Raw genomic sequence first — 15,911 nt, forward strand, 5'->3', positions numbered from 1 at the left:
AAGTGCTTACACTGCCAGCAATTATTTTGCTAGCAAAACCAATTCTGTAATGTTCCTTTAAAGGCAGTGGACACTACTGGTAATTACTAAAACAAATTATTAGCATAAAACCTTACTTGGTAACGAGTAAGGGGGAGAGGCTGATAATATACATGTTGTTAAACATTGTGAGAAACGGCTCCCTCTGAAGTGACGTACATGTAGTTTTTGAGAAAGAAGTAATTTCCCATGAATCTGATTTCGAGACCTCAGATTTAGAATTTTAGGTCTCGAAATCAAGCATCTGAAAGCACACAGCTTAGTGTGACAAGGGTGTTTTTTCTTTCATGTATCTCGCAACTCCAACGACCAATCAAAATCAAATGTTCACAAGTTTGTTATTTTATGCATAGGTTGAGATACACTAAGTGAGAAGACTGGTCTTTGACAATTACCAATAGTGTCCAGTGTCTTTAAACAATCATTTGACATCCACACTATGAATAATTATATCATGTTTTTGGTTTTGTTTTACCCTAACTTTTCAATAGACCTTTACATTGTTGGTAAACAAACATCACTTGTTGGCATGAACGGCCGAATGTAAGCAAAACATTCAATCAATTTCAGCATTTGTTGCAAACTTTTCAATTAAATAAAATACCTCCCATAAATAGTTGCGTCGAGAAAGGTCTACACCAGCAATACATACACTGATGCCAGCAGAAATAGACTAGTGCCAGTTTTACTTTTCAATCTGTTATCTTTTGATCCCACTAACAATCTGGGAACCCAACAAATGTGTAAAAGGTCAACCGAAGGTAAAACATTGGCTTTTTCTCAGTGAGAACAACGAAAATGCCAGCGGATTGCGAAAGATCAAATCGGATTTGATTGCAAAAGATCAAATTGCATCGCCGACGCTCTGTCGATGGTATTTTAAGACGAAATGAAAAAAAAAAAAAAAGACAAAGTACATTTTCTTTTGTCTTCAAACCATCTTGATCTCATGGGTTTTCAAATCGGAGAGTTAATTTGTCAGTATCGGCGATTCGGAGACGATTTATTTTGAGACTACTGGTTTGATTGTCTGATCCAGCGCAGTTTGCAAACAAATAAATTTGCACTGGATAAAGACATTTATAACACACTGACCGCAGGCAGGATTTGTGTCCTTCTAAATTGAATGCAATTTCTCAGATAATTTCAAGAGGACATTTTTTTTAGGTGTAGCAAAAATATCCTATGCTGGCCAAAGTGCATCACACACATCGATAAAAAATCAGTGCACAGAGTCCGAAATAATGCATTTGTGCACATTGCAAAGTCAACTTTTCGTCTCCAAATATTTAAAATTTGTAAACTGTTAAAAGTCACACCACTTTTTGGTTTACCAAAGTTTTAAAAAATCAAATTGGTTTCACACAGTATTAATGCTCCGAAGGTAAGCCCGATCTTCTATGAATTTATAAATCAAGTAGGCCCACAGAATCCAAGATGGCCGACAGGATTCAAGACCTGGCCAAAAAAAGGGAGAGTACAAAAACCTGGTGGAAGAATGTTCAAATATCACACATTAGCTGTTAAATATTTCTGATTTATGATTTGACCGATGGTCACTTTGCTCGGTCAAAATAACTTTCATTCATTCAACAGTAGCCAGATGGGTTAAAACTGACCCAAAAGGCAGGCTTGCTTAAATTGTGTACCCAGAATACCACTTTGCATACATTCTCTACTATGAATACCAATGGAACCAGTTATGCCTAGTTACTTGAGTAGCGGAAGCTTTTCAAACATGTACAAAAACGGAAAAAATTGTGATTTTTCAAAAACATGTTGCTGCTCCTCCTTCTCCGTTACAAGTTTTTATATTTTGTTCCTCCCCTCTTCTGACTTCAGTATCATCAAATCTGATGAATTTAACTTCAAATATATATTCTACACTTTTGCTGTGGTTAAAAACTGAATACATCATGGTGTGCGCCTTGACACTTCACAAAAAACCTGGATGCAGTTTTAGTTCTTCACCAAAACTAAACCATCAAAAACTGTTCAATTCAATAAAGTTTAATACCCAGAACTCACTCCAATGTCGGCAGGCAGTCTACGCATGTTGGTAGAAAGATTTGGCAAGTACGTTTAGGGTCACTATGGCAATTTTGTTAGCATGGCGTATACGAGAACCCTGATTGTCCAGCAGGTCCTTCTGAAGTGTCCATACACTCAAACTGTGAGTTGTCAAAACTGTGGTGGGTCATCGGTAAACCAAAGAGGAGTTGTTTCGAAGCTGCCTGGCTGCTATGGTGACTCGCCTCCTGTGAATACGTTCCCGGCGGGGTGATGCTGCGTAGTGGTTCCTCTTTCATGGAGAACTGCGGAAGTACGGGATGCTGCTGCGCTTGTTTGTAAGAGTCCGCCCGATTCGGGGGAGGTGGCCGGCCATCGAAGCTCGGCTGTCGCTCCAGATGTAGCTGCTGAAACTGCTGGCTGAGCTGTGACTGCTTGTGAAGCTGCTGCCGCTTCTGCATGAGTCGCTGCTGCATGAGGTGGTGCTGGAGGCTCCGTGCGGGCGTCACGCCGCGGGAGAGCTCGTCGAAGCTGCAGCCGGTGCCCTGCGCCGGCTCGGTCTGCATGGTGTGCTTCATCGCCTGAAAGTGATTCTGGCGCTGGTTCTGTTGCACCTGGGCGGGGAATCGACGCCACGTGACCGGTTGCTGCCCCACCTGGCATTGTGAATACGAGCCGCTGTCCGTGGACTGCACAGAGTCCATGTGCTGCAGCAGGCGGGCTTGGTGCTGCTGCAGCTGCTGCTGTTTAGCTTGCTCCGCTATAACTTTACAGTCTGTGAACTCCACTCCCTGCTGTTGATCCAACCTCGCGTGCAGTTCGCTCAACCCCTGAGTACGGGGTAGATTCTTGTGCTGCCTATTGAAAGAGTCCTGCAAAAGAAGTCCGTCCGATGCTCGACGGCCTTCCCTAAAGCTCGTCGGCGACTGGCTGCCAGTCCGTAAAAGCGTTTCAGTTACACCTTGAACAACTTGCTGCCCTATCAAATGCTGCTCTTGTACTGTCGGTGAGAGGTCCGGAGAGTTACACTGACTTCCCGAACCTAGTTGATACATTCCCTGTCCCATACCCTGAGCAAAACCCTGGGAAATCTGAGCGATTTCCATCTCTTCCTGAGAATCGAATGAAGCTGACAAATCCTGAGGTTCGATACCAAAGTCTGAGAGCGTCGGCTCCATGCTTGGGGGGAGGTCAAAGGTCTCCCCTAATGTATGTCTCCGTTGTACCATGAGTTGCTCATTAGAGATCTTCTCAAGTTCTCCTTCGCTCTCCGGCATGTCTACCTCCACCCCCTCGTCAATAGACGTAACGACCATGTGATTCGGCGACATTGACCGGACCTTCCTGAAGTTCATACGAGGGTGCGGCTCTAATAAAGTCCCGCTTACAACCTGAGGGACGCTGACGACCTCCCCCTCACTAAATATACACGTCGACGGCTGGAGAATTGGCTCCTTTCGCTTCCGTTGCAATGCCGCGTGAGCGGCTTCAGACTTGACGGGCTGTTGCTGCGAGGCGGGTTGTACCGGTCTGAAGCCCATGATTTGCTGTTGTGAATGCTGTTTGACTGGACTCCTGCTTTGTTGCTGCTGCGAACCTGGGACGATGTGAGGCATATTCGTGCCCGTGCCGACCACCTTGTTCCGCATGATCGCATGGTCAGAGATGGAGCTCGGCCGTCGGGAACGTCCGTCTACTCTGCTCTCGACGGGGAAACTACAACGGTGGAGTTTGAGTCTCTCAACTAGTAGGTGATAAATAGCGGTAAAATGGTCGTATGCGTCCCTTCGTAATGACTGGAATAAAAGTATAAAAACCACAATGTCAATATTTGAAAGATTTCATGAGGTGTATGATACACATCCCCAACGTTCACCCTAAAGTGATCCAGGGCCAAGAGTTGCTTTACAGAAAAACTCTTACTAAGCAGAAAAAAGGTTACCAACCAAAATAGCATGTTGTTGACATTGTGACTGGTGTCCTTGTCATTTCTGCTAAGCAAGTAGAGCAAATTTCTAAGCTAAAGAGCTGCTCTCACCTCAATAGTTCTCTGCTGGTCTATGCCAAGACTCTGCATGAGACGCAATGCTTGCTCGTTGAACTCTCCGATGGGTTTGGGAATCTCAGCGACCGGACTGGTGACTGGCGAGGGCTCCCCACCGTCCATCTGCATCCATTTATGATTCTTGATCTGCTCGATGGTGTAGCGTTTCGCCGGGTCTATCACAAGCATTTTGCGGATTAGCTGCTCACACTCTAAAGTAACGGAAGAAGTTAAAGATTTCCTTGATAAAAATGTGAATTTAATATAATGGGGTGTCATGGACGAGCAGTTTGGAGCGCTGATAGATTTTAATGCCATGTCAAATCTTTACATTATATTTTTTCCATAATTTCGTAAAGCACTTAAGTTTACACAAACTGGCAAGCATGAAATAGGGTACCTGTTGAGGGTACCAATTTCATAGAGCTGCTTCATCAGAAAATGCATCTAAGAAAAATTCTGCTAAGCAGAAATAAGCAGGACACACCAGTCCCAATGTGCATTATGTGACATGGTTGTTTGCCTGATAACCTGATTCCGGTAAGCATTTCTGCCTTAGCAGCTGTATGAAACTGGGCACTGGACATGCTGGACTGAAAGTCAATACATTACTTTTTGGAGTGCTTTTATGATTATTTTTTTCTAGCAAGCCTGATACTTAACAGAGCCAACTATGGAGGTAAATAGCACTCCACGCTAATGCTAAAAATAGAAGCTAAGTACCTGAATCTCATACAAACATGTTCTATTTCACTAAAAACACGCGGGCGTACATGTCCAAGTTGTATGTTGGCTCCTTGACTAGACTACCGAGTCTCAGGCCAGCATGCTTCGTTTTTGAAAGGGCAAGGGCTTCAAGGTATTTTCTCCATCGTAAAGGGTAACCCTATGTGTGAGAAAATTGTAAATTTCTACTAGAGCATTTCAAGGGCACCAAGGCAAAGACCAGGGGGCATGGAGGCAATCGCCTTCGTTGCCTCAGTGATGTATCAGGCCTGAAATAGACCTATTGAATACATGTATGACGTCAGGCGACTCAAATATCTGACCTACAAGGTGGCGTCTGTGCGTGTGAGTGCGTGTGTGCGTGCATATGCCGTAGAAATCAAACCGGGAATGTTGCGTGCTGCGTGCTTCGATGACGAACGCGTTTAGACGCGCATACGGTTTGCCTTACAAGATGGCGACTTTTCATAGCAAAAAGGGGTTATTCAATACGGTCTATAGTCTGGTGCGTTGATGATGCGGTGATCACGTAAAGTAAAATGTTTATCTGACAGCCATTTATTTTTATCAAAGTGATGTCCTTAGTGCAATTTGAAAAGTCCACGTAGAAATTTACATTAAAAAGCATTGGATAGAGTCAGGGATTTCAATCATAAGGTTGTGGGATCGAATACATGTTCTTCTGCAACCTATAGGTAAACAATCCTTAAAAAAAAAAAAAAAAAAAACCTTCCCCATTTGGGACATTACTGAGTGACCATTACCGCGTCTTTTGGCAACAGGCTTGTAAGTACATAGTTCTAAAAATACATGCTGTACGCAAGCATTTTGACCTCAGGCTATATTTTGTGTGCGTTGTCAATGACGAGACGGGATAGGGACTTGAAAAATGGCAAACAGTAAACAACAAATTCCTGTCAACATGTCAAAAATAAATTCTCAACTCCAAACGCTTTATTTACAATCATGTCTGTACACTATGTACACGTACATACAGTATGTACATGTACATGTACATACATGTGTGTACATGTACATGTACATACATGTGTGTACGTGTATGTCTGATTTCTCACTCCTGAGAAATGGTTCCGGCCTGACGCCTTTCTAAGGCACCTTGAAGCACATACATTGTATTTGTTCAACAAGGGTGTTTCTTCTTTCATTATTCTCTTGCAATCAATGACCAATTGAGCCCAAATTTTCACAGATTTGATATATTTGTATGAATATTTTGGGAATAATACCAAGTGAGAATACTGGTGACATTTACTAGTTTATGTGTCCATGTGCCTTTTTGAAAACAAAACATTGTCAACAGCTTTCAGGCCTTGTGTGTCTGGCTTTTTGCATAAAAACAAAACCCCAAACCATTCATGGTTACATGGATGATATTTGGCCTTTGGGGAAAAAAAAGTACACAAATAATATTGAGTACAAGGGCTTATCTTATGGTGTAGACTTGTTAGGATATTTAATCACATTTTTTCTAATTTTTCCCCCAAAAATTCTGAAATCGGACTAAAGTAGGCGAAAAACATTTATGTGGTTACCAGGCAATCCTTGTAGCCGGTTTTGCCTCGCATAAATGCCACCGACTCTCTGTAATTTCACACTAACAGCTTGTCAAATACAAGTACCATCACTAACCCCCACGCATAGAACGTGATACGACTTCATAAAGCGACTAAAAGAAGTATATAAAAAATCAGCCGCGCATTGTTGTCCATTTAGACATGGCAATCTGGGCCAAATGTCACCGAGCTGCTTCAAGGCAGTAGAAACTATTGGTAATTACTCAAAACAATTATTAGCATTTATTTTAAACCTTACTTGGTAATGAGTAATGGAGAGAGGTTGATAGTATAAAATAAAATATTGGGAGAAAGGCTCCCTCTGAAGTGACGTAGTTTTCGAGAAAGAAGTAATTTTCCACGAATTTGATTTTGAGATCTCCGAATTAGGTTTCGAGGTCTCGAAATCAAGCATCTGAAAGCACACAACTTCGTGTGACAAGGGTGTTTTTTCTTTCATTATTATCTCGCAACTTCGACGACCATTTGAGCTCAAATTTTCACATGTTTTTTATTTCATGCATGTTGAGACTGTATACACCAAGTGAGAAGACTGCCGGCGATTTCACAGAGAGTTACATGTAGGACTTGTCTTATCTCGAGTTAGGACGAGTAACTTGTCCTAACTTAGGATCAATCTTAAGGTCTGCACGCTACAGTGCAGGGTTGGGACTCGCCTTACATGTAAGTCATAAGATTAATACTAAGTTAGGAAGAGTTTTGTGAAATCGACGGCTGGTCTTTGACAATTGTGTCCAGTGTCTTTAAAGGTATACATTAGGGTCAACTTTTGGTAATTATTCTACTAGTTAATTACCATAAAAACTCACATGGTAAACATGGTAAATAATAAATAATAATAATAATAATAATAATAATAATAATAAGACTTGTAATGTTCACATATCCACCCTGCTGGGTGTTCAAGGCGCAGTAAAACCAAAAACAAAACAGAAACAAAACACAACACAAAGAAAAACAGACACAACAAAATTAGTCATTGAAAACCTGTGACATAAGATAAGTTTTGAGAAGAGACTTGAATTTTGCGGTACAAACACAAGATCGAAGATTAAGTGGTAGAGAGTTCCAGATGCGTGGCGCGGCTGAAGAAAAAGACCTGTCACCCCATAAGTGTCGAGGCTTGGGTTCAATGAGGAGAAGCATGGAACTTGATCGAAGATTCCTTGATGGAGTGTAAACTTGAAGCAGTTCAGAAATATAGTGGGGATCCTTGCCATTTAGAGCTTTGTGGACAATGAGCATCAGCTTGAAGATGATTCGTTGAGAGATAGGTAGCCAGTGTAGTTGTTTCAGAATGGGGGTGATAGAACAGGATTTTCTAGACACTGTCACAATGCGGGCAGCAGTATTTTGGAGCCGTTGAAGTCAGGAAATCTGGTTGTTAGGAAGACTGTAGAGAAGAGCATTGCCGTTGTCAAGACGAGAAGTAACAAATGCGTGAATGACCTTTTCAGTGGCACTTTTGTCCAAGTACTTGCGAATCTTACCTATATTCCTGATGTGATATGATGACAAACGAACAATATTGCTGATGTGTGGCTGAAGTGTCATCGATGAATCAAAAATAACCCCCACGTTCCGAGCATCCAGCGAGGGAGCTATCCGAGCATCACAGATGGAGATGTATGGCACTGAAACCTTAGTTAACTGTTGGCGTGACCCAAATAAAAGGAACTCTGACTTATCATCATTTAACTTCAGGAAGTTTTGTTGGGTGCAACGTCGAATCTCTTGGATGCACTTCTCAAGTCTTGCAATAGATGCATTGGCGTTTTCTTGAGAAGATTTAAACGTGATGTATAGCTGAGTGTCGTCTGCGTACACATGGTAATTCAGATTAAATTTGAGGATGATGTCACGAATCGGTAAAGTGTACAGCGTAAACCACTGCGGGCCGAGTACCGACCCCTGTGGCACAGAGTAGTTCAAAACAACAGGTTCGGATATCGCAGTGCCAATACATACATGCTGAGTTCTATTGTGGAGATACGATTTGCACCATGCTAGGGCTGTGTCCTCTATGCCAAGGTGATTCTGGAGCCGAGAGAGAAGGATGTTATGATCAACAGCGTCAAAAGCAGCACTCAAGTCTAGCAGGACTAGTGCTGTAAGGTTACCATTGTCCATAGAAGAGAGAATATCGTTGCTCACACGGACTAGTGCAGCCTCGGTCCCATGGAAAGGCTTGTATGCTGACTGGAACACGTCGGACAGGTTGAAAGTATGAACGTGATCAGAAATACGTGATGAAACTACTCGTTCGATGACTTTTCCAAGATATTTTAAGTTTGCAACGGGTCTGTAGTTTTTTAATATCTCCTTGTCCAGGTTTGGTTTCCTGATTTTAAACATGTAGATGTATGTCACGTTCATCTTTCTTGCGTTTTGTTCATGGTAGCGATCACAACCAGTTAAAGGAACATTACAGAATTGGTTTTTGCTAACAAAACAGTTGCTGGTAGTGTAAGCACTTTACTGTGTAATCCACTGGGGAAAAAAGGAGATCGATAGGCCTTGAGAAACCAGTGAAAAACAGATTAAACATTTTGCATGACATTTATAAAACAAAAAAATTATTAAAAGGCTCACTGAGCAATAACTCCAAATGTGAAATTAGATTATTGACTTCTCATCAAATCTGACATTTCAGACAGAAATATTTCAAGTGATGTTTTCTACTATCATCATCATTTTAGACTGTGTAAGTTTTATGTAAATCTGTGATCTTAGGCATATTTTTTTGTTACCAATTCTGTAATGTTCCTTTTGAAGACACTAGACACTGGTTGTCAAAGACCAGTCTTCCCACTTGGTGTATCTCAACATGCATAAAATAACATACCTGTGAAAGTTTGAGCTCAATTGGTCGTCAAAGTTGCGAGATAATAATGAAAGAAAAAACACCCTTGTCACACGAAGTTGTGTGCTTTCAGAGGCTTGATTTCAAGATATCAAACTCTAAATCTGAGGTCTTGAAATCAAATTCGTGGAAAATTACTTCTTTCTCGAAAACTATGTTACTTCAGAGGGAGCCGCTTCTCACAATGTTTTATACTACGTACATGTATCAACCGCTCCCCACTACTCAATACCAAGGAAGGTTTTGTGATACCAAATATTTTGAGTAATTACCAATAGGGTCCACTGCCTTTAATGGTAAAAAAAAATCAAAATATTTCATTCATATCAGAAAGGGAGAGTTTGAGAAGCAGTGTTTACTAGCCCCAAGCATTTTTTAATAGACAATGCATACTGGGCTAGAGTTTAGGGATAGCCGCATACATATTTTCCCTTAAAAAAATATGCGTTAACTTACATATTGACATGGTCCAATACAATTTCCCAATTCAGGCGCCTTTTTCCCACAAAGAAAACGCCTTGTTGCCTTTCCCATTCCGAAACAAAGCATCAGAACCAGACACTGCGTGCGATCCCTAGCTAAATACGTCATTACACAGTTGTGTGACTTCTGACTGGCACCCCTGAACAATTAAATACTTTTCTTTGTTCACCCCAAAATGGATCAAAAATTTACCCAGTCAGGTTTTCTTGTGGTTTACATACTTGATATGAATTCATAAAAAGAATTTCACTATTCAGTTAACCAATGTTAAAGGCACTGGACACCTCTGGTAACTGTCAAAGTCCAGTATTCTCACTTGGTGTATCTCAACAAATGCACAAAATAACAAACCTGTGAAAATTGTGGCTCAATTGGTAATTGAAGTTGAAAGAGAATAATGAAAAGAAAAAAAAACCTTGTACAAATTTGTGTGCTTTCAGATGACTAAACAATATTTGAGTGCGAAATTACCTCAAAAACTACATTAGTTCAGCTGTTTCTCACAATATTGTATACTATCAACAGCTCTCCATTGCTCGTTACCAAGTAAGTCTTTATTTTATGCTATCAACTAATTTGAGTAATAACCAAACATAATGTCCAGTGCCTTTAAAATAATGTTCTTGATTAAATAAAAAAGTTAGTAACCTGTGGACATGAAGAACGGGATGCGGAATCTTCCTGCTAGGACGCGTTCCTTCAACTGAGGTAGCGTGTTGGCGTCAAACGGAAGAGCACCACAGACCAGCACATAGAGAACAACACCAAGACTCTAAAGTGGACAAAAATAAATACACAATTTGTTAATAATATTATTGCTTTGACAATGACAGGCTTGATATTCTGGTCTATAGAAAAAAAGTGGGGACATTTTATCGTGTATAAAGACTCATCGTGTGTACACATGATGTAGGTTTTAAAGACCTGGTTGAACGAAAATGTCAAGTCGTGAACTTTGCTGAATTCCATTAAAAATGTTTTTAATGAATAAGGAAATCGAGTCATATGATTATAAATAGATTTTGATTGTGTAAAAAAACAATCATTTCGAATACCCTTATCCAGCGCTTGTCTGAGAGATTTGCGAAAAGCCCCGTTTTGTAATCACTCTCAAAACTTCATAGTTGGGAGCTCCAATTTGTAAAGCCGCTTTGTTGCAGCGTGGAGGTATAACAAAGCAAACTCCCACAAATGACGTCAGCGGCATTGTCCTTTGACGTGCGCTCTCAACGGCAGAAGGGTTTTTAGTTTTTCAAAACCTTTAGGTTGGGGCCAAATTTTTTAATCGATAATTACAAACAATTCAGAAGTGTACACATATCAAAATTACATTAAAATGGTCAACAAGTGCATTATAAACAAGTTAAAATACCATTTCCGTTAAAAACATTCCGCTCAGGTAGCTGTTTAAAAAGCAATCCCACAACATCGGTAAACAGTAATGTCCAAAGGCCCACACTTCGTGTATCACAACTCGAATAATAAAATAACAAACCTGTGAAAGTTTAGGCTCAATCGGTCGTTGGAGTCGGGAGAAAATAACGGTAAAACCCACCCTCGTTTCTACACATTTCGCCATGTCATGACATGTGTTTTAAATAAATCCGTTATTCTCGCAAGTGAAAATTGATATTGTTTTAATGTTTTCTCCAAAAGTAAAGCATTTCATGGAATAATATTTCAAGATAAGTCTTTCACCATTACCTTCTGTAAACCCTGTAATTTATTTGTAAATCTGTGAACTTTTAATTTTTGTTCTGTTCAGAAAGTGTTCAATGAATTTAATAGACATTTCAGGCTAATTAATCACAACTTTTCTAACTTTTCGAGGTATGAATACAATCTTGCCTGTTTTTTATATTAATACATGAACAAATTTACAATAAATATTTTATCTTTGCATGATCTATCCCAATTAAACCAAAATAAGGGAAAACAAATTTTGAGGAAACAAAAATTGAAAAGAATTACCAGTACACAATGACTTTTTAGACATATTATGCGCAACCACAATAATAGGGCACACTTTTTGTTATCAAACATGTCAAATGCAAACAAATAAATATTGAGTAACTCTTTGCAGATCCTGTATTCGACAAACTCTGAAAACAATGTCATGGACCAAAATGTGTAAAAGAAAAAAAACATGAGGGTGGCTGTGCTCACAATGCTTTCATATGACAGCCAGCAGAATTTTTTTTTTAAACTTAGATTACAAACTTTTACAAATGATGACAAACGCATACAGAATCTGCAGAGATAAAAACAACAGCCTAACCCCCAAAAACATCACTCAGCTATCCGACCCCCCCAATTACAACAACACAAAATGTTTTAGCGCTGTTAAATCCTTGACAAATATTTTGTCCCACATAAACACACGGCCGTTCTCCTCGTTAATTTACCCGCCTCCGTAAACAGAACCCAGCATCCCTCTGCAACAAAATCCCCAACCATCCCTAGAATCCCCCCCCCCTGATATTGATGCAAAGTATCCCTGCAAACAATTGGGGAAGCTAGCTACACGCATGTCAGACGAGACAGGGAATTCTCTCGCAGTCTGTTTAGTCGTCGTGTCCGAGATGCCAGAAGGGTAAATGTCAGGTGTTGGTATTTGGGTTAACAGCTTCGCAGAAATGACAAACTGGATTTGTAATAATGAGGGATGGGACGGGGTTGGAATTGGATTGATGTAACAAATAAATAAATAGATAAACAAACAAATAAACATTGAGAAGTCTTTTGGGAAATGTTATTATTGTTTTCCTTTCTTTTTCGAAAATATATTTTGAGGATGAGTAAGAGATGTTTGTATATTTTGTGGAAAAAAAAAACAGCTTTGCAGAAATGACGGACTGGATTTATAATAACTAGGGATGGGACGGGGTTGGAATTGGATTGATGTAACAAATAAATAAATAAATAACCAAACAAATAAACATTGAGACTGCTTTTGGGAAATTTTATGATTTTGTTTTCTTCTCTTTCGAAAATATATTTTGGGGATGAATAACAGATGTTTGTATATTTTTTGAAAAAAAAAAAAACAGCTTTGCAGAAATGACAGACTGGATTTAAAATAATTGGGAACAAGCAAGGGGAGAGGACGGGACACTCAGGGGTGGAATTATTTTTTTTTTTTTTTTAACATTAACAAATAAATGTAGAAATTAATAAATGAATTGAGAAGCACTTTATGATTTTTTTTTTCACATACAGTGAACATTCTTGCAACAAATGTTTGATTTTTTTTATTTATTTACGTCATCTTCAAAGGCAGTGGACACTATTGGTAATTGTCAAAGACTAGCCTTCACATTTGGTGTATCTCAACATATGGATAAAATAGCAAACACTGTGAAAATTTGTGCTCAATCGGTCATCGAACTTGCGGGATAATAATGAAAGAAGAAAAAAAAACCTTGTCACACGAAGTTGTGTGCGTTAAGATGGTTGATTTCGGGACCTCAAGTTCTAAATCTGAGGTCTCGAAATCAAATTCGTGGAAAATTACTTCTTTCTCGAAAACTTTGACACTTCAGAGGGAGCTGTTTCTCACAATGTTTTATACCGTCAACCTCTCCCCATTACTCGTCACCAAGAAAGGTTTTATGCTAATAATTATTTTGAGTAATTACCAATAGTGTCCACTGCCTTTAATGAGAGTAAACTCCGATCAGCGCCCAGCACTAATTTTCTAATGTACAGGCCCTCAGTACAAATACTGAATTTAGTAAAAAAAAATCAAAATCCAAGATGTGTATCTCAATAAAACTTGACAACATGAAAAAAAAAACAAGAAATACAAACTAAGATAGCTCGAAGACCACAAAATAACCCTTTAAGAAATAAACCATACATCATCCATATAATCATAACCACACATTGACCATGATATCAGCATTTTGGTTGCTTCAACTACAATGTATTAACATTTCCATTTCCGAACCACTCTAAGCAAGCATCTATAGGAATCTCGGATGATTATAATCAATAAAAATAAATTAACTGCTAAAACACTCGATGTGGATTTGGTAAAGATTACAGTTGTGTAAGAGGCGACCTTTTCACAGTCCATGCATTAAAGGGTTTGGGTACTTTTGTTTTCAACACAAAACACAATGTCCATAGATTTATATTAAACTTAGGTTTGATGCTGATGTGCTGTAGTTTTTTGAGAAATGAGTCAATAAACATTGCACCAAATAAAACCCTTTTAGCATGTACAACAGGTTTACATCCTAAAACTGACATGTATGAACATTATTTCTGTTACATTGTTTTACTCATTTCTCAAAAGCTACAGCATCTCAGTAAGTAATATTTTAAGGGAAGCCTTCTACCATCTAAGCTTGGGCGATATCGATTTATTTTATTCACGATATATCGCCGACAATTTATCGCGATATTCGATATAATCGCGATTAATGAAACTTGACATCATCAGTCTTCAAACTCCAAGTGAAAGTTGTAGAAGAGACAGTCATAGCTTAAGAGAGGTGTTCTAATGACCTATCCTTCTTCTTTTACTCCAAACCTATAAATCGCGATATATCGATATTTCGATTAAAACCAAATCCATCCGATATCGAAATCGTTTCCAAATTAATATCGCGATATTCGCTAATATCGTGATATCGCCCAAGCTTACTGCCATCATTACCTTCAAACTGTGTACAGGTGTAAGTTTAATGTAAATCTGTAAACATTGTGTTTTGTGTTACAAAAAGTACCCAAAGCCTTTAATTCTCTGATGACAATGATGAACAGACAAGCGAGACGAGAGAGATGAGAAGGAACGAAGATGACGAAGGATGATAACAGTGAGATGTAATTGATTTTTCAGGTAGACTGTTGTCTGGCTGGAATTGGTTTAGAGGCATGAGTCAGCCATTTGTAGTCTAATTCCCTTCCAATGGTTGTTAAACAATGTATAATAATTAAATATTTGATATGGCTACAGGCTATTTCTGTTTGATTTTAAAACATGTAGTAGGGAAATTGCATGATAGTTTTTTTTGTATATTTTTATTTGATTAAAACAATCAAACAGTTTTAAAAACCTAAGGTACATTAAAAAAATGTATACTTTTCTTTTATGAACTGTAGGCTCTATTCCTTTTATTTCCTCTTCAACTGTCTATCTTTCGTAATTTTCTAAGACCTGTTTCTCACTTTGGGTATCCCAATGCATAAATTAACAAATCTGTGAACATTTTGACTCAATTGGCCATCAAAATTGCAAGACAAAAAAAATACCATTTATGTTTGTGCTTTCATCAGATGCCCAATATAAGGCTTGAGGCCTTACCTGAAGTCTTTTAACATTAATTGAGTGAGAAATTGCATCTTTCTCAAAAACTACGTTACTTCAGAGTGAGCCAATTCTCACTCTTTTTTACGTGTGTATGAATTTCAACAGCTCTCCATTGCACGCTAACCAAGTCAAGTTGTTATGCTGACAATTATTTTGAGTAATAACCAATAACCTACATGTATGTGTTCAGTGCCTTTAAACCTTTAAAATCAACTTCCCAAACAAAAACAAAAACAATTTGTCCTGCCAACCAAGAGCGGCAGGGATTGTCTCGAGTGTGCTCTCATGAGTCGTAAGACGTGGGTGGATTTCAATTAAGACATGTCCAGTTATCAGTTCAAACTCTTAGTAAATGACAAATGGCTTGGAAATTGATTTGCCCTTTGAGATTTGGCTTTTCAAATGAAATAAATTGCAACCCTGAAGTTGTGAAATGTTGTGCATATGTTTAGTTGCAAAATGTTGTTGGATTTGTTTTAACTCTGTACAGTTCATCAGACTGAATTAGGGGAAAACAAACACTGATTTTATCTGTTTTAAATATGTATTTTTTTTTTTTAAACCTAACGACGAGCCGAAACGATCAACTATTTTTATCATTTATACCATACCATGTCCCTGTGATTGGCAGTTTGCGATAGCTTGTTCTATTTTCTTGTTTAATTTTAGTCTGAAATCTTAACAATATTAATTTCATATTATTACTGTACTAGAAAAAAAAAAAGCTTTGAAAAATTTCCATTTTACTTTCTCAGAATACTAAAAGGAAATTCTTGTTCCATTCTACTCTGTGGTATATTTATCCATCTTCGAAGATGGAGGTCAAATCTTCGA

At 38.8% G+C, this 15,911-nt stretch overlaps 1 protein-coding gene across 1 annotated transcript in view; it reads right to left on the reverse strand.

Moving 5' to 3' along the window:
• Positions 1–387: 387 nt before the first annotated feature.
• The window catches only part of LOC117301456 (serine/threonine-protein kinase SIK2-like), a 35,684-nt gene continuing 20,160 nt past the window's right edge, over positions 388–15,911 (reverse strand). The window contains exons 7-9 of the mRNA XM_033785450.1: positions 10,409–10,532; positions 4,088–4,305; positions 388–3,845 (exon numbers count right to left, since the gene is read on the reverse strand). Of these exons, the coding sequence (XP_033641341.1) occupies positions 2,145–3,845; positions 4,088–4,305; positions 10,409–10,532 (2,043 nt within the window). The 3' untranslated portion in view covers positions 388–2,144. The remainder of the gene's footprint in view (positions 3,846–4,087; positions 4,306–10,408; positions 10,533–15,911) is intronic.

The sequence above is a fragment of the Asterias rubens genome, chromosome 17 (genome assembly GCF_902459465.1).
Source record: "Asterias rubens chromosome 17, eAstRub1.3, whole genome shotgun sequence".
Classification (NCBI taxonomy): Eukaryota; Metazoa; Echinodermata; class Asteroidea; order Forcipulatida; family Asteriidae; genus Asterias; species Asterias rubens.